A 21153-nucleotide genomic window follows, 5' to 3' on the forward strand; every position below is an offset into this window, starting at 1 on the left:
GAAGTGTTAATCAGCCTCACAAAATATAAACTAAAAATGTGATCTGCAAATGTAATTTCAACTTTAAAGGACACATGATGACTAGATACATATAAGAACCTCTAGTTTTTTTTTCCACATAAATATTATCAATTTCCTCACATTTATCTTTCAAATTCAATTAATATATATAAATCATAAATATTTATGCATTTTACATAAATGCATCGCATATTTCTTGACCGCTAATGATTATTAAATATTTACCTCTCACCCACTTTCGAGGCTAGACAAAAACTTGTGTGATACGGTCTCACGGATCGTATTTGTGAGACGAATTTCTTATTTGGGTTATCCATGAAAAAATATTATTTTTTATGCTAAGAGTATTACTTTTTATTGTGAATATGAGTAGGGTTGACTCGTCTCACGGGTCTCACAGATTATGATATGTGAGACGGTCTTACATGAGACCAACTCTCGAGGCTATGATATACTTTTTCACATTTTAAAAAATACCCCTCTAAAATAAAGTAAAACATTTTATCTTTATATACTAAAAAATATCATAAAATCATATTTACTAAATTCATAGCACACTTATAACTACCATATTTTATCGACGTCAATTTTTTTTTTAAAACCACTAAAATGAATTTATTGTATACATTATAAAAAATTGATTTTATTATATAAACATTGATTTTATTTTATTGTATAAAAATAAATATGCACATTTTTTTAATAATTAATAATTTAAAAAAGTCATTTAAGCACAATGTTCCTAAGAGCTATAATACCACAGCGGAGTAGCAATAATTAAAAATTTAATTTGTTGTGTCGTCTTTTCTTGTTTCCGGTCTCCCAAAGGCCAATAGTCTCTTCACTGCCGCCGCCACGCTACTGGATCTCCACATTTGACGCATACAATATCCCCTCTGGTCTTACAACCACCGGAAGTTACGCAGATCTTCCTCCGTTGATCTGCAGTAGCTGCTGTGTACTATTTACTACGCTTCTTCAGTTTGCAGGCATGGCGACCCCTGGAAATCCCAATCCACCCGGCGGAGCTCCTCGTTTCGACATGCCCAAGTTTTTCAGACCTTCTACTTCCCCGGCGGCAACACCTGCTTCCAGCCCCAATCCCCAGAACATTACCAACAGTGATAGCGCCTTCACTAACCCTAATTTGATTTCAACTCCCTTTCCGCTCCCCTCGACCTCTTTCCCGCCGCCCACCGCTACCGGCGGAGGGCAGTATTCGTATCTTCCTCAAACCTCGCCGTTCCATCCTCAACCCCAGTTCCACCATATTCCTATTTACAGTCCCCCACCCAACTCTCGGGAATTTGCGAACGTTCACCCCCAAAGGTCCATGTCTTATCCTACGCCAACCCTCCAACCCCAAGTTCCAGTGCCTAGTTCCCCCCACCACCTTAATTTCCAAGCCCCAGCTGGTTCCCAAAACCCTAACAACCACGGTGCTCGTTTGATGGCGCTTTTGAGTGCTCCACCTTCGACGCTGGACATTCCAAATGAGTCCACAATGCCAGTGCCACAATATCTCCCCAGTTCTTCAGGCCAGGATTTTTCCATGCCACAATTTGTGAACAATTTGCCATCTGGGCCTGGATTATTAGTTTCAAATCAGGGCCATGTGATGCGGATGCCAAGCAGTAAACTTCCCAAGGGGAGGCATTTGAGCGGCGATCATCTGGTTTACGATATAGATATCAGGTTGCCAGGAGAGGTCCAGCCCCAGCTTGAGGTTACACCCATTACCAAATATGGGTCGGACCCAGGACTTGCAGTGGGCAGGCAAATTGCAGTGAATAAAACATATATATGCTATGGACTTAAGTTGGGGGCTATTAGGGTGCTTAATATCAACACAGCATTAAGATCGTTGCTTAAGGGCCTAGCTCAGGTTTGTTTAAGTGTGTTTGAGTTGGTAATCTTATTATTAATTTTTCTTGTTGTTTATCACTACTTTATCTCATTCATGCGAGCATTTGAAAATAACCTTAATTTAATCGTGTTGAATTATTTATTCCTGCTAGAGGGTCACAGACATGGCTTTCTTTGCCGAGGATGTTCACCTTTTAGCTAGGTAACTTATTCTATCATTGTTGTGGGATCCCCATATTTTTTGTCTTCTCTTTAACAAGCTAGTTTCTTGCATTTAGTGCAAGTGTCGATGGTCGTGTTTATGTGTGGAAGATTACTGAAGGTCCTGACGAAGAAGACAAGCAGCAAATTACTGGGCGAATTGTCACTGCCATTCAGATTACTGGAGAAGGAGAATCTGTTCATCCCCGAGTTTGTTGGCATTGCCATAAACAAGTATTTCACCATCAACTGGGTTTTTGGTCGTTAAACCCTATTTTTATCTCTTGGTGTTGATATGATGGGTAATCTCGTTTTCTCTAACAGGAAGTTCTTGCCTTTGGGATTGGTAAGCACATTTTGAAGATTGATACTGCGAAAATAGGAAAAGGAGAAAAATTCTCTGCCGACGAACCTCTAAAATGTACAGTTGATAAGTTGGTTGATGGCATCCAACTTGTTGGTAGTCATGATGGGGAAGTGACTGACCTGTCTATGTGTCAATGGATGACCACCCGTTTGGTATCTGCTTCTGTAGATGGCAAGGTTTCTCATATATTTCTCTAAATTTTCCTTACAGCTGCTGTTAGTTCTAGTTTTCTCGAGTCTTGATTATCAACAGCGAGCAAGTTATTGCCTCATCATATAATATTCTTTTTGTATTGCATTTATTTGGCTGAGGATTGATATTTGTTCAGTTCTCTCCCTTGCATAGCCAAATGTAAAATGTATGTTATCAAAAATTATGGTTGAGCTCCAAGAAAAGATCAATAGGATCAGAATTAATGTTTCCAATAGAAGAGGAAAGATTAACAAATTACCTCAAGAATTGTGCATGGTCATATATCCTTACTGATTTTATTAGCAAAGAAACATATACAAACTGGTTATCATAGAGATTCTAAGAGAAAATGTAATTAGATGATAAATCTTAACTAGAAACAACAAGTGAACTATACAACCTTTGGGGAAACAGATCTCTTAATTCTATCATACTAGTAAGGCACTATTTACAAAAAAGACGAGCATTCAGTAATCTATGGGAGGGGCCCAACCTACGATTGCCAAGATTTAAGAAAGCTTAGCACTTTTTGCTTCTTTTTAAAGATTTTACCCTCTTTTTCAGGTTTGAAGGTACTATTGTTTCTTCACTTGGAATATTGTAGATTTGTAGTAAGGGACTGATTAATTTGACTGATCTGTATGTTCTCGTCAACATCTATATCGTGGATTTACTAATATTTATGCTACATATTGAAAACAAATTACTAAATGTTCTATCACTTGACGATGGCCAGTTGTGTACCAATGACATGCGCTAGCGCTTCGTAGCGCGTATCAGTTGCATTTCGTCGCTATCTTGCAGTCCACTCGATCCTGTGATCATCATATAATTGCAATTTGCGAGGACTTGCAGTTCATTGATTATTTTTATTTTCTTTTTTCAAAGGAATGCTATGTTGCTTCCTTCAGAACTTGCATGTTTTCCAGTGTGCACTTTGTTTTAACTTAGTTTCAACCTCCGCATATATATATTCCATGGACTTGATTGTTTGTTTTGACTTTTGAATGGATTTATCATTTATTGTTGTAAGTTATTGTACCAAGTTATGAAGGTAACTAATTAGGGGATTGATTGTGGATAATTTGTTATGGCATTTAGTGTGGGCATCTCCAGAAGGAAAAGAATTTTATATAGACGAGTAGTGGTAAGTCAACGAGAAAATTTTGTATATATTATAATCTAGCAATCTATGCAGCGACACGAGTATATATATAACATTAGCTGGTAATGGAAATAATCTTGAAACAACAATTAGCCAAGTTCATTTTGAACCACATGATTTAGCAAAACTGATGGTCCTAAGTGATGTATATAGTCAAAGAGTCGTAAAGGAAATGATTTCTGATTCCAAGTGCTGCTTGTGGTTAGTTGCTGACATTCAAGATGTTTCCAATTCTAAATTACTTAGTACCTAAATATCACATTTGTACTTGAGTTTATTTGGTGTATGGGTATACAAGTTTCCTTTAAAATTGCTGGTGTTGAGGACTCGTCACTTTTTCCTTTCGCAGATTAAAATTTGGGAAGATCGAAATCCACTACCAATAGCAGTTCTCCAGCCTTATGATGGGCAACCTGTTAATTCTGTCACATTTTTGGCTGCTCCTCATCGCCCAGACCATATAATACTTGTGACTGGGGTAAATACAATCAGAGATTCATTTTAGTTTAAATCATAAAGTTATCTTTGTCACCACTTGCATCAAATATTACTTTTAATTCTTGCTTTGCTTGTGGTTTTAATTGTTATATCACTTCACTCAGCTTTGAAAGGATATGTCCAGGGCCCTCTGAACCGGGAAGTGAGGATATGGGTATCAGCAAGTGAGGAAGGTTGGTTACTTCCTATTGATGCTGAATCTTGGCACTGCGTGCAATCGTTGGAATTAAAGAGTTCAGAGGTTCGATTAGAAGAGGCTTTCTTCAATCAAGTGATAGCCTTATCACAAGCTGGTCTTCTTTTATTGGCAAATGCCAAAAGGAATGCTATATATGTTGTGCACTTGGAATACGGTCCTAATCCTGCCGCAACACACATGGATTACATAGCCGAATTTACTGTCACAATGCCAATACTGAGTTTTACAGGGACGAGCGAATATCTACCTAATGGGGAGCATGTTGTTCAGGTATATTGTGTCCAGACACAGGCTATTCAGCAGTATGCGTTGGACTTATCACAGTGTCTGCCACCTGCAATAGGAAATGTAGTTCTTGAGCAGTCGGACTCCAATGTTTCACGCAAAGCTTCTATTATAGAAGGACTTACCAATTTGGAGTCTTCTGGCATTAAAGCAACTGAGGTATCTATAACTGGTTCAGCACCCTCATCATCCATACATGAAAGTGGCTTGGAGAATATACCTACTGCGAGATACCCTGTTGACACTGTTTCTGCCGAGTCACCCAGCCTTCAGGAGTTTGCTCCCTCAGGTGTTGAAAGCAAACAGACACCTTCACCTGTTATTGCTAGTGATGGTAATCATTCTTCGGTTGCTTCACCTTCTCTATCTTTGAGCCCCAAGCAGTCCGGAACACTTTCTGGTTTTAGAAATTCATCGAGCAACTTTGAGCATGGTGTTTTGAGCAGTGATCGGGGTGTAGATCTTAAAATTGTTGAATATACTGTTGACAGACAAGTGGATGCCATTCATAGTAACTTGTCTGACGTTGCTTCATTGGATAGTGATTCAAGAAACTATGACAGTAACCATTCTCAAGACGATATCTCCTTGGCACTCAATCATCCGATAAAATTCAGACACCCCACTCATCTGGTTACTCCTTCTGAGATATTGATGGCCAATTCATCATCGGAGGTGATACACACATCAGAGGCCCAAACCGAGGTCGAACTAAAAATTCAAGATGTGGTAATGAACAATGATACAAACAATTCTGTTGTAGAGGTAAAGGTAGTGGGCGATAAGAAATTTAATCCAAATATTGATGATGGATCTCGAGAAGAACTTCGGTACTTTTTTGTCGGAAAAGAGGGAAAATATCTTTTGCTCTCAAGCATCTGACCTTGGAATTGAGATGGCCCGAGAATGCCATGCCGTATCACCAGAAGCTCATATAGTGGAGAAAGATCGGCAGTTTGATGTGACTGGTGGAACTGAAACGGTTGCCCAACCTTTGGCTGTAGAAGAAGCGATTCATGACTCCGCGAAGGATGGTTCCAGCAAAGTCATGGATTCATCAATTGCTGTGCTGGCCCCGCAACCTGCATTAAATGCCAAAGGGAAGAAGCAAAAGGGAAAGAGTGCTCAAGGATCTGGCCCATCTTCACCCTCACCGAGTGCTTTCAATTCGGCAGATTCTTCTAATGAACCAGGCATCAGCTATAGTCCTTCTGTAGAATCACAAATTTGTTCCATGCAAGAGATCCTGCATCAGGTAATTGCGAAACTTTAAATATTGTTGCCATTTTCTGTTGGGCAATTTTCCTTGGAAATGCTATTTTATATGTTATGCGACAGCATTCCTCAAACTCGGTCATTCCGATATTATATGACTAAGTTCTTTTTTAAGCCTAAAAGAAGTTAGTTCTCTCAAAATGTCGTCAGTTATTTTTGAATTATTTGTTAAAACTGAAAAGTTCTTGCATGTTTTACTTTTATTTTGTATATTTTCATTTTGTCAGCATACTGATACAGGGTCATTGTTAAAGGTTATTCAAGTGCTTGAATGTTGCTCTTTTTTACTCTCCAAGCAATTGTAGTTTTATTGTTGATCTCTCTTTTTTCGTAGGAATTCTGCTAAATGCTTGTACAAAATTTTGTATGCATCAAGTAGAGACTGACCATTTATCTGTGGCAATCGAGTGCAAATTGTGACGGCATCTGATTTATGAGTCAATGTTATGGACTTAAATATTATTATGGTCTCTAAAAAGTAGGGTCTTATTGGGTTTATTTGAGTCTTGGAAGAATCTAGAAGGAAGGGAAGGGGGGTGGGGGGAGTAAGTAAAACAGGAGGGAGGAGTGAGATTTGGATGATTCTGTTAATTTTTCTTGAGTGAGTTGACTAGGCACCAGCTTAGGCTAGGGGAAAAAATATTGAATCTCTTTGTACAGAGGATATCTCTGGGAAAAGATCTTTTTATTTCAGTTTATTTCAATCAATATAAATGTATACATTTCTGCTCATTATCAGTGTTTGAACGTATTTTATTTTTTTATATATCAAAGTGTTTGTGGCCAAGGAACCAGTAATCTGACAGTCAAACGTTTTGATCTCACCCTTATTTTCAGCTTGTAGCTCTGCAAAAAGACATGCAGAAGCAGATGACAACAATGGTTGCTGTCCCTGTTACCAAAGAAGGCAAAAGGGTCGAGGCATCATTGGGACGTAACATGGAGAAAGCTGTAAAAGCGAATGCTGATGCTTTATGGGCTCGCTTGCAAGAAGAGAATGCAAAACAGGAAAAGGCATCTCGAGAGCGAGCACAACAAGTAACAAATATGATCAGCAGTTTCTTAAACAAAGATTTACCTTCATTGATAGAGAAAACTGTGAAACGAGAAGTTTCTTCACTTGGGCAATCGGTGGCTCGGGCTCTCATTCCCACAATCGAGAAAGCAATATCCACTTCTATTGGGGAGAGTTTCCAGGTTAAAGTTTTACATTTCTGTATGTTAAAGTATTTTTATTGTGGTTTAATAATGTTCTGAATCATGCATTATTTATGTGATCAGAAAGGGGTGGGTGATAAAGCTGTTAATCAACTGGAAAAATCAGTCAACTCCAAGCTTGAAGCTGTAGTTGCTAGGCAAATCCAATCTCAATTTCAATCTTCTGGCAAGCTAGCTCTTCAGGTACAAATCAAGAGAATAAGCTTCACTTTTTTTATTGTTTTTTGAACTCTATGCTTTGTTTACAAAACTTTAGATGGATTATCCGCGAAATGGCATAGACCCGTATCTCTATTTTTATATAGTCTGCCTCGCCAAATCTAATTTCATACTGATTTGCAATGCAGGAAACATTGAAATCGAGTTTGGAAGTTTCTGTGATCCCTGCATTTGAGATGTCATGCAGGGAAATGTTTGAGCAGGTTGATTCCGCGTTTCAAAAAGGAATGGTTGAACATACTGCTGCAGCTCAGCAGCAGTTTGAGGCTTCACATTCATCACTTGCACTTGTTTTGAGGGTATTTATATTCTTACAATAATATGCTAAGGTTTCCAAATGTGCACACTCCTAATATAAAATGAACATAAAAACACGATTGACAAGTTACAATAACGAAGGATGAGTCTATTTGTCTATCTTCTTGGTATCTACCTGCCCCACTAATTTTTGTTAATTTCTTCAGGATGCCATAACTTCCGCATCATCAATGTCTCAAACTTTGAGCAATGAGTTGCTTGATGGTCAAAGAAAATTGGTAGATCTTGCTGTTGCAGGAGTAAATTCTAAAGCAGCAAATCCTTTGATTAATCAGCTGAGTAATGGTTCTTTGGCTGGTCTACATGAGAAGGTTTTTTCCTTTGGATTTTTAATTTTTTAACTACTTCATGTTCTTGGACTTATTTATTTTTGAATGCTATTTTTTAGCACGAGATTGATCCAACAAAAGAGCTTTCTAGATTGGTAGCTGAGCGGAAATATGAGGAGGCTTTTGTTGCTGCCTTGCATAGGAGTGATGTTACTGTTGTATCATGGCTATGTTCTCATGTATGCTCTACTCTTTTTCCTCTTTCTTTCTCGTCAAAATATCAGAGAGTCCGAGCACAGGCACACCATTTTCTTTACACACACATGTTTTTGTTGCCATCGTCACTCATTGGAATCTTATTTTTTGTCCTTTTAATACATTCATCCTCTTTTTGGTTTTGCTCAGGTTGATTTGCCAACGCTTTTGGTTATGAATCCACTACCATTGAGCCAAGGGGTACTCCTCTCTCTTGTACAGCAATTGGCCTGTGATATTGGCAAGGAAACCCCTCGAAAACTAAATTGGATGAGGGAGGTTCTAACTGCTATAAATCCAACCGACCCAGCGATTATGGTGCACGTACGTCCCATCTTTGAGCAAGTTTATCAAATAATGAATCACCATCGCAGCATTCCAACCACTACGGGTTCCGAACTTTCCAACGTTCGCTTGATTATGCATGTCATCCATTCCATGCTTATGGGCTCTAAATGATTCCAATTCTACTCTGCATATTTCGAGGGATAATAAAGAAGTCGTGGGGATTTTGGAAGGTTTGTACAAAATTCTTGGTTTGATTTGAAAATACATGTACTGTTTATATGCAAAATTTTCAGTGATTTGAAAATACATGTACTGTTTATATGCAAAATTTTGTACTTGGAAACACCTGTCCTCCTGCCCGAGAGTTCTTGTTATTTTTTGTATATGATAATATCATCATCAGTCTTATAAACTATTTTCGATCAACAATACCCAGGTACTTTCTGAAGTTGATTTTTTTCTCTTTGGCTGGCTATTCTACTTGTTATGAATGAATTTATTTGCTGGTATACGTACGTTCCAATTGCTCGAGCTCCGCTCCACTTGTAATGTAACTATTCCCGTCGAGATTGATTGGGCTTCGGTTTCAAGCATCCAGAGCCTAGTTGCTGTACCATTGTTTAGAATCATGCAGTTTTTTTACGAGAATGATAGCATCCACGAAATCAGACTTCATTTTGACTACTTTCCTGCCCTCTAAATTGACCATTTGTCAGCAAAGGTCTGCTTTTTTCGTTCATACCGTCTCCCACCTCCGGCCCTGATGTCTCTCTGCAGGCTTTCGCGGTGTCGAACCACGAGTTCAAAATAAAGTTGTAGACCGCTCTCGTGCCAGGATCAGAGAGCGTGGCGTAGGCGTTATGGAACTCGATGAAATATCCACGGTCGAATTAACGGAGTCCATAAATCGTGAGGTGGTACATTTTAGTCTCAAGAATTATTTCGGGAACGTTGATTTTATTAATTACTTATTTACTGTGACAAGGGAGACGACTTAAAAGTAATTATTATTTGGTGAAATCATTTTCATATTTTAAAAATGTAATCAAATTATCATTGCATTTATTCTTTCTTCCATTAGAGCATTTCCAACCATCTCTATTTTGGAGTAAATCTCCGAAATAGAGTATAAGTTGGTGTTCCAACCCAATTCCAAATGCAATATTACAATAATGATCTTCCATTTTTGGAGAATCACTATTTATTTGAAGATCAATATGGAGATTTCACCGAATTAGTGAAATGTCATCATAACAATTGCAAAATAGTTTTTTTTTTTTTTAATTTTTATGTATTTGTTTTGCTCCATTTTATATTATTATATTTCAAATTATTTAATTAATTAATTTTAATGTTAAATAATTTTTATACTTAGTTAATTTATTTTAATTGTTTTATTATTTTCATGAATTAATTATAAGTCTATTATTTATAATAATCATGAAATGGAAATAATAAATAAGATAATGATCACAAAAATTAATAACATAATTTATTAGAAACACGTTTTGTCTATTTATTTAACTTGATAAACATACGATTTTTTTAGATGATAAACAGTAAATAATACTAGACGACATCACAAATAATTAAAAGATATCACCAACAATTTAAAAAACACACAACAATAAAACACACACAACAATAAAGTTAAACGCCGATTTTTGGTAATTGCAATCACAACAATACACTGGTACGGTGGAAGGTCGGACCATGATGGCGAAGTTCCTCCGAAGAAACTGTCCAAAAGGCGTAGAGAGACGCAATGGAGACGAAGCGAAGACAGAGAATTGCTAGAGTTCAAGAGGAATCCATGGCAGATAATCCATGGCAGAAGCAGCAAGGATTTCTGAATTGAAAGGTAAGGAGATAGATGAGAAGATGAAGAATAAGTACCGACAAGAGATGAAAACTGTTCTTGAAGGGAACTAAGGATTCACTTTGGTTTGTGAAAGTGTGTGCCGGAGTCGTTTCGGATATTTTTTTATACCATTATGTTATAAGTATTATACGTTTTTTATGGTCACTCTAGAGGTGTATCTACTGTTGTGATTCTGGAAATGTTATGTAAATAAGTGAAGTGTATCTTTTTACTTACATCTAGATTGTAGTAAATATTTTTGTTTCGTGGCGAATAGGACAGGAAAATTTGAAAAAAACAAGCTTCGGTAAACTATGTTTCGGTCCTAATGTGGACAACCCACGATTCCCAAATATATGGCCTTTTTAGCTAATACTCCGTAAAAGAAAATATCTTTTGAGAGGATCATACCATTTAGCTTCTGTGGTTTTGGCCTAGTCCAACTGTAAATGGAATATAGGGTTATGATCTCTAGGCCACAAAATAGACATCTGGTATGAATGCCAATACTCCAGCATTTCTAAAAAGATGGTATAAGTCCAAAAATAATAATAATTTCTTTGAAAGAAGAATTTGAGCAAGTCACATAGTCACAGTCTGGATTTGAATCCAGCATGTCTCCAACAGCCGTTACTCTACAAACCCCAGATTTCTCAAGAAAATCGAGCCAAAAAAATTCATCTTCTTGGACAATGTGAGTTGGTTCAGTCCATTTGTGCTTGTGAGTTGGTTTTCGCAAGCTGCTTTTATCTATAGATTCGATGAACACGGTGGTTGATGAGTTGTCTTTAATTGTGACTAGATAAACAATGACATCTGCAAGTAGTTCATCCATCAGTTATTAGTGGGTGAAAACTCGTGTTAGATGGCCTGTATTTGCTAGCAAAGGACGACCCGTGATAGCTGCTAGTAGACAAGAGCTGGTAGATGAGTTGTCTTTGATTGTGACTAGACAACTAGTGACAGCTGAGTTGTCTTTGATTGTGACTAGACAACTAGTGACAGCTGCAAGTAGACAACCTATCAGTTCTTAGTTGGATGGATTTGTTCTAACAAAAACACATGCTAGATAGACTTGTCTTTGTTAACAAAGGACAACCCCCACAACTAGACAACCATTGAGTTGGATTAATGCATAACTTATTTCTTCATCACACACAACCCGTGACTTCTTCATAACTTATTTAAGAGCAGTGACTTCTTCATCATTTATCATCCAGCTCAAAAATGAATTTTCATGAGCGAGGAGTACAGTACTTCGGAAGGATAAGTCGGCTCACTATACAGTCTTCATCATTTACTCATTCAGTGAAGATCAATTACTCATCCGATTTCAAGATTTTATTGCACGTCATCGTCAAATAAAAGATAAGTCGGCTCACTATACACTTTGAGACGCTCTTATTGACCATTTGTAGGAGGAGTACAGTACTTCGGAATATTAGTATTTTTAATGGTCGATTTATGTATTGTTCTTTAAACCATATGTGTCGTTTATGTTTGTCGTGATTTATATTTTATGTTTATATTATGAATGTTATATCTTGTCATATCGTGTAAAAAAAAATGTATTATTTTAAATAAATTGAGTTTAATACATTTTTATTATATTATGTTTATCGAATTAATTAAGTTCGGTTATATAATACATCATGTAATTATATAATTATACGTGTGTGTTTTTGAAAATATTAAAAAAAAAGAAATGAAGTATTTTGTAATATTTTTCTTTGATATGAGTTGAAGAATGTTTTTAAAAATAAAATCACGGATCTCTATTTTAGAAGATAGATAATGAAAAATAGAGAATATGAGTTTCTAACAAATTCAATTTTCTACTTCCGATATCCAAATTACAAGTTAAAATCTGCACCGTGCATCCGACCACTGTATCGATTAGGAAACCATGTCAGTTTTTTTTTTTTTTGTTTTTTTATTTTCTTTGCAACACACAACTGTCTCAGTTACTGTTGAATATATTAAATTAGACTCATGTTTCACCTTCAAAACAATTAATTTTGGTCCCTAATTTCATATATGTTATGTTTATCGAGATGGATAATATACATGCAGTACAGTAAATTTTTTTTTTCCGAAACCAATAGCATGGTAACATTATTTTGGTTATTTTGAATAAAGTTGAGATGATTTTGATACTAAATTGGGTCATGTATGTATTTTTAGGAATTTTTTAATAAAACACAATAGCTTATTTGAAAGAATCAGAAAATCTATTTATTTACAACACTTGGGGGAAATCTTAAAATTTTGGTGAATAAACCAAACCTTTTGATCGGATTATTTTATAAGTTGGAGGTTAGTGATTGTTGTAATCGAGATGTGAGCCAGTGACCCCTGAGCAACACCGCAGCAGTTAACTCTGCAGGCATGGCGACCCCCGGAAATTCCAATCCACCTGGCGGAGCTCCTCCATTCGACATGCCCAAGTTATTCAGACCTTCCACTTCCCCGGCTGCATCACCTGCTTCCAGTCCCCATCCCCAAAACATTACCAACAGTGACAGCGCCTTCACTAACCCTAATTTAATTTCAGCTCCCTTTCCGCCCCCCTCGGCGTCTTTTCCACCGAACACGACTGCCGGCGGAGGGCAGTATTCCTATCTTCCTCAAACCTCGCCGTTCCACCACCAACCCCAATTCCACCATCTTCCTATGTACAATCCTCCATCCAACTCTCGGGAATTTGCGAACGTTAACTCCCAGAGGTCCATGTCCTATCCTACGCCCACCCTCCAACCCCAAGTTCCAGTGCCTAGTTCCCCTCACCACCTTAATTTCCAAGCCTCGGCTAGTTCCCAAAACCCTAACAACCACGGTGCTCGTTTGATGGCGCTTTTGAGTGCTCCACCTTCGACGCTGGACATTCCAAATGAGTCCACAATGCCGATGCCCCAAAATCTCCCCACTTCTTCAGGCTCGGATCTTTCCATGCCAAAATTTGTGAATAATTTGCCATCTGGGCCGGGATTATTAGTTTCACATCAGGGCCCTGTGATGCGGATGCCAAGTAGTAAACTTCCCAAGGGGAGGCATTTGAGCGGCGATCATTTGATTTATGATATAGATGTCAGGTTGCCAGGAGAGGTCCAGCCCCAGCTTGAGGTTACGCCCATTACCAAATATGGGTCGGACCCAGGACTTGCAGTGGGCAGGCAAATTGCAGTGAATAAAACATATATATGCTATGGACTTAAGTTGGGGGCTATTAGAGTGCTTAATATCAATACAGCCTTAAGATCCTTGCTCAAGGGCCTAGCTCAGGTTTGGTTCACCTTTTTGGCACTGGAACTTATTTGTTGTTAGAGCCGGAATTTTTTTTGAGTTTCTTCAATTGTGTATGAGGTGGTAATCTTATTATTAATTTTTCTTATTGTTTCTCTCATTCTTGCGAGCATTTGAGAATAACCTTAATTGAACCGTGTTGAATTATTTATTCCTGCCACTGCCAGAGGGTCACAGACATGGCTTTCTTTGCCGAGGATGTTCACCTTTTAGCTAGGTAACTTCTTCGACCACTGTTGTGGGATCCCATATTTTCTGTATTCTCTTTGACAAGTTAGTTGCTTGCATACAGTGCAAGTGTCGATGGTCGTGTTTATGTGTGGAAGATTAATGAAGGTCCTGATGAAGAAGACAAGCAGCAAATTACTGGGCAAATTGTCACTGCCATTCAAATTACTGGAGAAGGAGAGTCTTTTCATCCCCGAGTTTGTTGGCATTGCCATAAACAAGTATTTCACAATCAACGACGTGTTTTTGGTCGTTTGACCCTATTTTTATCTCTTGGTGTTGATTTGATGGGTAATCTTGTTTTCTCTAACAGGAAGTTCTTACTGTTGGGATTGGTATGCACATTTTGAAGATTGATACTACAAAAGTAGGAAAAGGAGGAAAAATCTCAGCGGATGAACCTCTAAAATTCACCATTGATAATTTGATTGATGGCATCCAACTTGTTGGTAGTCATGATGGGGAAGTGACTGACTTGTCTATGTGTCAGTGGATGACCACCCGTTTGGTATCTGCTTCAGTAGATGGCACGGTTTGTTATATATTTCTTTAACTTTGCCCTACAGCTGGTGTGATTTCTAGTTTTCTTGCTAATAGCAGGGAGCAAGTTATTGCCTGATCATATTTCCTTTTGTTCTGCATTTATTTGGCTGAGGGCAGATATAACCATTCAAAGTGAGCTGTAGAATCAATGAATTTAGTTTACTTCTCTCCCTTGCACATACAATTGTAAAAAGTAAGTTATCAAAGGTTGAGTTCCAGGAAACGATCACGAGGATTTGAATTAATGTTTGCAAAAGAAGAAGAAAGTATTAACAAATTACCTCGAGATTTTCCTACGTGGCTGCGTTGTAATATAACCTTACTGATTTTTCTAGCGAAGAAATATATACAAACTTGTTATTGTAGAGATTGTAAGAGAAAATGGAGTTGGATGATAAATCTTAACAAGGAACAAGAAGTGAACTATACAAGTTACCTCCTCCGGAGAAGCAGATCTTTTAATGTATCAGACTCGTGAAGGCATCAATTAGAATAAAAGACGAGCATTCAATAATATTTCACGAAGGAGTAGCACTTTTTACCTCTTTTATAAATTTTTAAGCTCTTGTTCAGGTTTGAAGGTGGGTACTATTGTTTCTTCCCTTGGAGTACTGTAGTTAGGGACTGGTTAGTTTGATTGATCTGTATGTTCTCAACTTCTCATTAATATCTATTATGTCAGTTTGATGATATGGATGCTACACATTAAAAATAAATTACTAAATGTTCCAGCACTTGACAAAGGCCAGTCGTATATCCAATGACATGGACTTAGTTGCGCATATCAATTACATCTGGTTGCTATCTTGCAGTCCACTCGATCCTGTGAATATTATATAATTTCAAGTTGCAAGGACTTGGATTTTAATTATTATATTTGTTTTCTTTTCCAAAGGAACGCTATGTTGTTTCCTTTAGAACTTGAATGTATTCCAGTGAGCACTTTGTTTTCATCTTAGTTTTTATTCTGTGTGTCTGTATTGCATGGACTTGATTGTCTGTTCTAACTTTTGAATGAATTCATCATTTAAACTAGCGAATGGGTACGCACATTGTGTGCGTAACACATTACATAAATATTATGTGTTTCACATATTTTTTTTTTCAAGATTGGTTATGATATTTACAAAATTAATATGACATGAGGTTTAGTATGGTGAATTTTTTATAACCATGAAATATGAAAATTTAACAACACTATATAATGTGAAATAAAAATATAACAAATAGTAATTTAATAAATAAAACACAATCAATTTTTTTGAAAGAGTTAATTGAAGAACTAAATTATATACATTCTAATCAATGTGTGGGGGTGGTTTTGGAATTAAAAAAGGCTTCTCCAAAAGTTAGTTGAGTATTAGAGTCTCTCCTTTAACTAATAGTATAGATGATGGTTGTAAGTTTATTGAACCACATCATAAAGGTCACTAATTAGGGCATTGATCGTAGATAACTTGTTATGGCTTTTTTTTTGTGGGCGCCTCCAAAAGGAAAATAAAATTCTCAATTTAATATAGATGAGTAGTGGGTAGATCAGCATGGAAAATTTTGTATGTGTTAAATCTAGCAATTTTTGCAGCGACACGAGTAAGTACCAACTAATTAAAATGTAATTGTGTCCATAGGGTCTGGATCAACTGCATTGAAATGCTATGGTAAAATCGAAGAATATGAGGCAAGCATAGTTATTTTAGAAAGAAAAGATTCCAATGTTGTATGGGGAAATACCTAAATCCAACATAAAATGATTAGGCCATAAGTGATGCACGTGCAGTAAGGGTGTTGTGAAGGAAAACATTTCTGATTCCGAATGCTGTTTGTGGATTGTTGCTGATGGTCAGGATGCCTCTAATTCTGAATCACTGAATACCCAAATATAACGCATACTTACGTTTATTTGGTGCATGGTGATTGTGCTATCTTTATATGAAGTTGCCAGTGTTGAGGACTCGTCACTTTTTTTCTTTTGCAGATTAAAATTTGGGAAGATCGAAATCCATTACCAATAGCAGTTCTCCGGCCTCATGGTGGACAACCTGTTAATTCTGTCACATTTTTGGCAGCTCCTCATCGCCCAGACCATATAATACTTATGACTGGGGTAAACGCAAATAGAGATTCATTTAGTTTAAATCAAAAAGTTATCTTTGTTAATGATCTCAGTAACACCACTTGCATCAAATATTACTTTTTAATTCTTGCTTTGCTTATGGTTTTATTTGTTATATCGCATCACTCAGCTTTTAAAGGATATGTTCAGGGACCTCTGAATCGGGAAGTGAAGTTATGGGTATCAGCAAGTGAGGAAGGTTGGTTACTTCCTATTGATGCTGAATCATGGCGCTGCACGCAGACATTGGAATTAAAGAGTTCAGAAGCTCGAATAGAAGAAGCTTTCTTCAATCAAGTGATAGCCTTGTCACAAGCTGGTCTTCTTTTATTGGCAAATGCCAAAAGGAATGCTATATATGTTGTGCATCTGGAATACGGTCCTAATCCCGCTGCAACATGCATGGATTACATAGCCGAATTTACGGTCACAATGCGAATACTGAGTTTCACAGGTACAAGCGAGTCGCTACCTAATGGGGAGCAAGTTGTTCAGGTGTATTGTGTCCAGACCCAGGCTATTCAGCAGTATGCGTTGGACTTGTCACAGTGTCTGCCACCTGCAATAGGAAATTTAGTGCATGAGAAGTCAGAATCTAATGTTTCGCGTGAAGCTTCTATTATAGAAGGACATATCGATTTGGAGTCTTCTGGCATTAAAGCAACAGGGGTATCGATAACTAGTTCAGCACACTCATCATCCATACATGATAGTGGCTTGGAGAATAAACCTACTGTGAGATACCCCGTGGACCCTGTTTCTTCCGAGTCACCCAGCCTTCAAGAATTTGCTCCCTCAAGTATTGAAAGCAAACCAATGCCTTCACCTGTAAATGCTAGTGATGGTAGTCTTTCCTCTGTTGCTTCACCTTCTCTACCTTTGAGCCCCAGGCTGTCCAGAACACATTCTGGTTTTAGAAATCCAATGAGCAGCTTGGAGCATGGTGTTTTGAGTACCGATCGGGGTGTAGAGCCTAAAATTGTTGAATATACAGTTGACCGACAAATGGACACCATTCATAGTAACTTGTCTGACGTTGCTTCATTGGACGGTGATTCAAGAAACTATGATAATAAGCATTCTCAAGACGATATCCCCTTGGCATTCAATCATCCCATAAATTTCAGACACCCCACGCATCTGATTACTCCTTCTGAGATTTTGATGGCCAATTCATCCTCTGAGGTGATTCACAAAACAGAGGCCCAAAGCGAGGTTGAACTAAAAATTCAAGATGTGTTAATGAGCAATGATACAAGGAATTCTGTTGTAGAGGTAAAGGTTGTGGGCGAAACAAAATTTAATCAAAATATCGACGATGAATCGCAAGAAGAACTTCAGACTTTTCTGTCGGAGAAGCGGGAAAATATCTTTTGCTCTCAAGCATCCGAACTAGGGGTTGAGATGGCCCGAGAATGCCGTGGCATATCAACTGAAACTTATATAGTAGAGGAAGATCGGCAGTTTGATGGAACTGGTGGAACTGAAACAGTTGCCCAACCTTCAAATGTAGAAGAAGAAATTCACGACTCCAGAAAGGATGGTCCCAGCAGTGTCATTGAGTCATCAATTCCTGTGCTGGCTCCACAACCTACACCCAGTGCCAAAGGGAAGAAGCAGAAGGGAAAGAGTGCTCAGGGATCTGGCCCATCTTCACCCTCACCAAGTGCTTTCGATTCAGCAGATTCTTCTAATGAACCAGGCATCAGCTATAGCACTCCTGTAGAATCACAAATTTATTCCATGCAAGAGATCTTGCATAAGGTAATTCTGAGCCTTTTAATATTAATATTAATATTAATATTATTTACTGTTGGACAAAAGATCTTTAAAAAGACGTTATATATGTTATATCTTCATTCTTCAAACTCAGTCATTCAGATATTATATGACTTAAGTTCTCTAGGTCTAAAAGATATCAGTTCTCTCAAAATTTCGTCACTCATTTGAGTTATATTGGTTAATTTGAAAGGTTCTTGCATGTATTACTTTTATTTTAATTTTTTCCTCATACAAGGTCATTGTTAAATGCTATCGAGTGCTTGAATGTTGCTCATTTTTGGTCGTTTTTGCTCTCCAAGTAATGGTAGTTTTATTCGTGATTTTTTTCCATAGGAATAATCCTAAATGCGGGTCCAAATTTTTTTATGCATCAGGTATAGGCTAACCAATTTATCGATGGCAATCAAGTGCAAATTGTTGACAGTGTCTGATTTATGTGTCAACATTTTGACCTGACCCTTTACGGCTTATATATTTCCAGCTTGTAGCTCTGCAAAAAGACGTGCAGAAGCAGATGACAACAATGATTGCTGTCCAAGTTACCAAAGAAGGCAAAAGACTTGAGGCATCATTGGGACGAAACATGGAGAAAGCTGTAAAAGCCAATTCTGATGCTTTATGGGCTCGCTTGCAAGAAGATAATGCAAAAGAGGAAAAGGCATCTCGAGAGCGAGCACAACAAGTAACAAATATGATAAGCAGTTTCTTAAACAAAGACTTGCCTTCATTGATAGATAAAACTGTGAAACGAGAAGTTTCTTCACATGGGCAATCTGTGGCTCGGGCTATCATTCCCACAATTGAGAAAGCAATATTCACTTCTATTGCTGAGAGCTTCCAGGTTAAATTTTACATTTCTTCACGTGTTAAAGTTTGTTATCATGGTTTAGTTATTTCTGAATCATGCATTATTTATGTGATCAGAAAGGGGTGGGCGATAAAGCTGTTAATCAACTGGAAAAATCAGTCAACTTCAAGCTTGAAGCTGTAGTTGCTAGGCAAATTCAATCTCAATTTCAAACTTCTGGCAAGCAAGCTCTTCAGGTACAAATCAAGAGAATAAGTTTTACTATTATTTTATTGTTCTTCGAGCTCTATTCTTTGTTTACAAAAATTGAGATGGATTATTTACGAAATGGCATAGGCCTGTATCTCTATTTTTATGTAGTTGTCTGCCTCGTTAAGTCTAATTTCATATTGGTTTAAATGCAGGAAACACTGAAATCGAGTTTGGAAGTTTCTGTGATTCCAGCGTTTGAAATGTCATGCAGGGCAATGTTTGAGCAGGTTGATTCCGTGTTTCAAAAAGGAATGGTTGAACATACTGCAGCAGCTCAGCAGCAGTTTGAGGCTTCACATTCATCACTTGCACTTGTTTTGAGGGTATTTATATTCTTACAATAATATGCTAAGGTTTCCAAATGTGCACTCTATGTCTGATATTATGTCTTCTTGGTATCTACCTGCCCCAATAATTTTTGATATTTTCTTCAGGATGCTATAACTTCTGCGTCATCAATGTCTCAAACTTTGAGCAATGAGTTGCTTGAGGGTCAAAGAAAATTGGTAGCTCTTGCTGTTGCAGAAGCAAATTCTAAAGCAGCAAATCCTTTGACTGATCAGCTGAGTAATGGTCCTTTGGGTAGTCTACACGAGAAGGTTTCTCCGTTTCTCCCTGAATTTTTTATTTTTAACTACTTGGTGCTTTCAGACCTATTTATTCTGAACGCTATTTTTTAGCTCGAGGTTGATCCAACAAAAGAGCTTTCTAGATTGGTAGTTGAGCGGAAATACGAGGAGGCTTTCATTGCTGCCTTGCATAGGAATGATGTTACTGTTGTATCATGGTTATGTTCTCATGTATGCTCTACTCTTTTTCCTCTCTTTTTAATTAGTCATTAGAATATCAGAAAGGCGTAAACACACCGTTTTCTTCACATACATGTATTTATTGCCATGTTTTTTTTTTTAAATCGGAATCCTCATTTTTTTCCTTCCCATACCATGCTCTTCTTATTCAGGTTGATTTGCTTACGCTTTTGGCCATGAATCCGCTTCCATTGAGCCAAGGGGTACTCCTCTCTCTTCTACAGCAATTGGCCTGTGATATCAGCAAGGAAACCCCTCGAAAACTAACTTGGATGAGGGAGGTTCTAAGTGCTATAAATCCTGCCGACCCAGTGATTATGGTGCACGTACGTCCCATATTCGAGCAAGTATATCAAATAATGAATCACCATCACACCATTCCAACCACTGCCGGTTCCGAACTTTCAAACATTCGCTTGATCATGCATGTAATCAATTCCATGCTTATGGGCTCAAAATGATTCCAAAGCTACTCCACATATTTCAAGGAATTATAAAGTCGTGTGGGGATTTTGGAAGGTTTGTATTCTAGGTTACTCGGTCAGAAGATTAGTATTTAAAATAACGTATCTTTTCCCTATCCTTAAATATGTGCAGAAATTTGTTTGAATTTCCGTTTTCAGTGATTTGAAAAACATTTACTGTTTATACGCAATTTTGTGCTTGTACGCACTTGTCCCGACTGAGAGTTTGTGTTCTTCTTGGTTTCTATGATAATATTATCTTATAGACTTCGATCAACAATGCCCCCTTTGAAGACTGAAAAATATGGTATTCGTTATAAGTTTTCAGTTTCAGAAGTATAATTAATTCTTCTC

General features: G+C 37.5%; 2 protein-coding genes across 2 annotated transcripts; both read left to right on the forward strand.

The window, feature by feature from the left end:
* Positions 1-798: 798 nt before the first annotated feature.
* Positions 799-9024, forward strand: LOC140811526 (enhancer of mRNA-decapping protein 4-like). The gene is given in 13 exon segments (XM_073169459.1): positions 799-1906; positions 2040-2089; positions 2166-2322; positions 2413-2631; positions 4162-4290; positions 4435-5601; positions 5603-6049; positions 6907-7266; positions 7351-7470; positions 7635-7805; positions 7971-8135; positions 8213-8332; positions 8499-9024. Coding segments are annotated over 13 exon segments (4308 nt in total). The 5' UTR covers positions 799-1012; the 3' UTR covers positions 8808-9024.
* A 3746-nt stretch (positions 9025-12770) lies between these two features.
* On the forward strand, positions 12771-21015 carry LOC140811525 (enhancer of mRNA-decapping protein 4). The gene is made up of 12 exons (XM_073169458.1): positions 12771-13779; positions 13968-14017; positions 14093-14249; positions 14342-14560; positions 16547-16675; positions 16835-18448; positions 18948-19307; positions 19391-19510; positions 19679-19849; positions 19961-20125; positions 20207-20326; positions 20488-21015. Exons 1-12 carry the CDS (start codon positions 12886-12888, stop codon positions 20794-20796), a joined length of 4308 nt encoding a protein of 1435 aa, XP_073025559.1. The 5' UTR covers positions 12771-12885; the 3' UTR covers positions 20797-21015.
* Positions 21016-21153: the final 138 nt, after the last annotated feature.

Source organism: Primulina eburnea, chromosome 14 (genome assembly GCF_022965805.1).
Source record: "Primulina eburnea isolate SZY01 chromosome 14, ASM2296580v1, whole genome shotgun sequence".
In the NCBI taxonomy this organism is placed as follows: domain Eukaryota; kingdom Viridiplantae; phylum Streptophyta; class Magnoliopsida; order Lamiales; family Gesneriaceae; genus Primulina; species Primulina eburnea.

What these genes read in the sequence shown, in the direction of transcription:
- LOC140811525 (XM_073169458.1), top strand. Translation starts at nt 12,886, where the DNA reads ATGGCGACCCCCGGAAATTCCAATCCACCTGGCGGAGCTCCTCCATTC. An exon ending in TGCTCAAGGGCCTAGCTCAG is followed by an intron (nt 13,780 to 13,967) that starts GTTTGGTTCACC and finishes TGCCACTGCCAG; the next exon opens with AGGGTCACAGACATGGCTTT. An exon ending in GTTGGCATTGCCATAAACAA is followed by an intron (nt 14,250 to 14,341) that starts GTATTTCACAAT and finishes TTTCTCTAACAG; the next exon opens with GAAGTTCTTACTGTTGGGAT.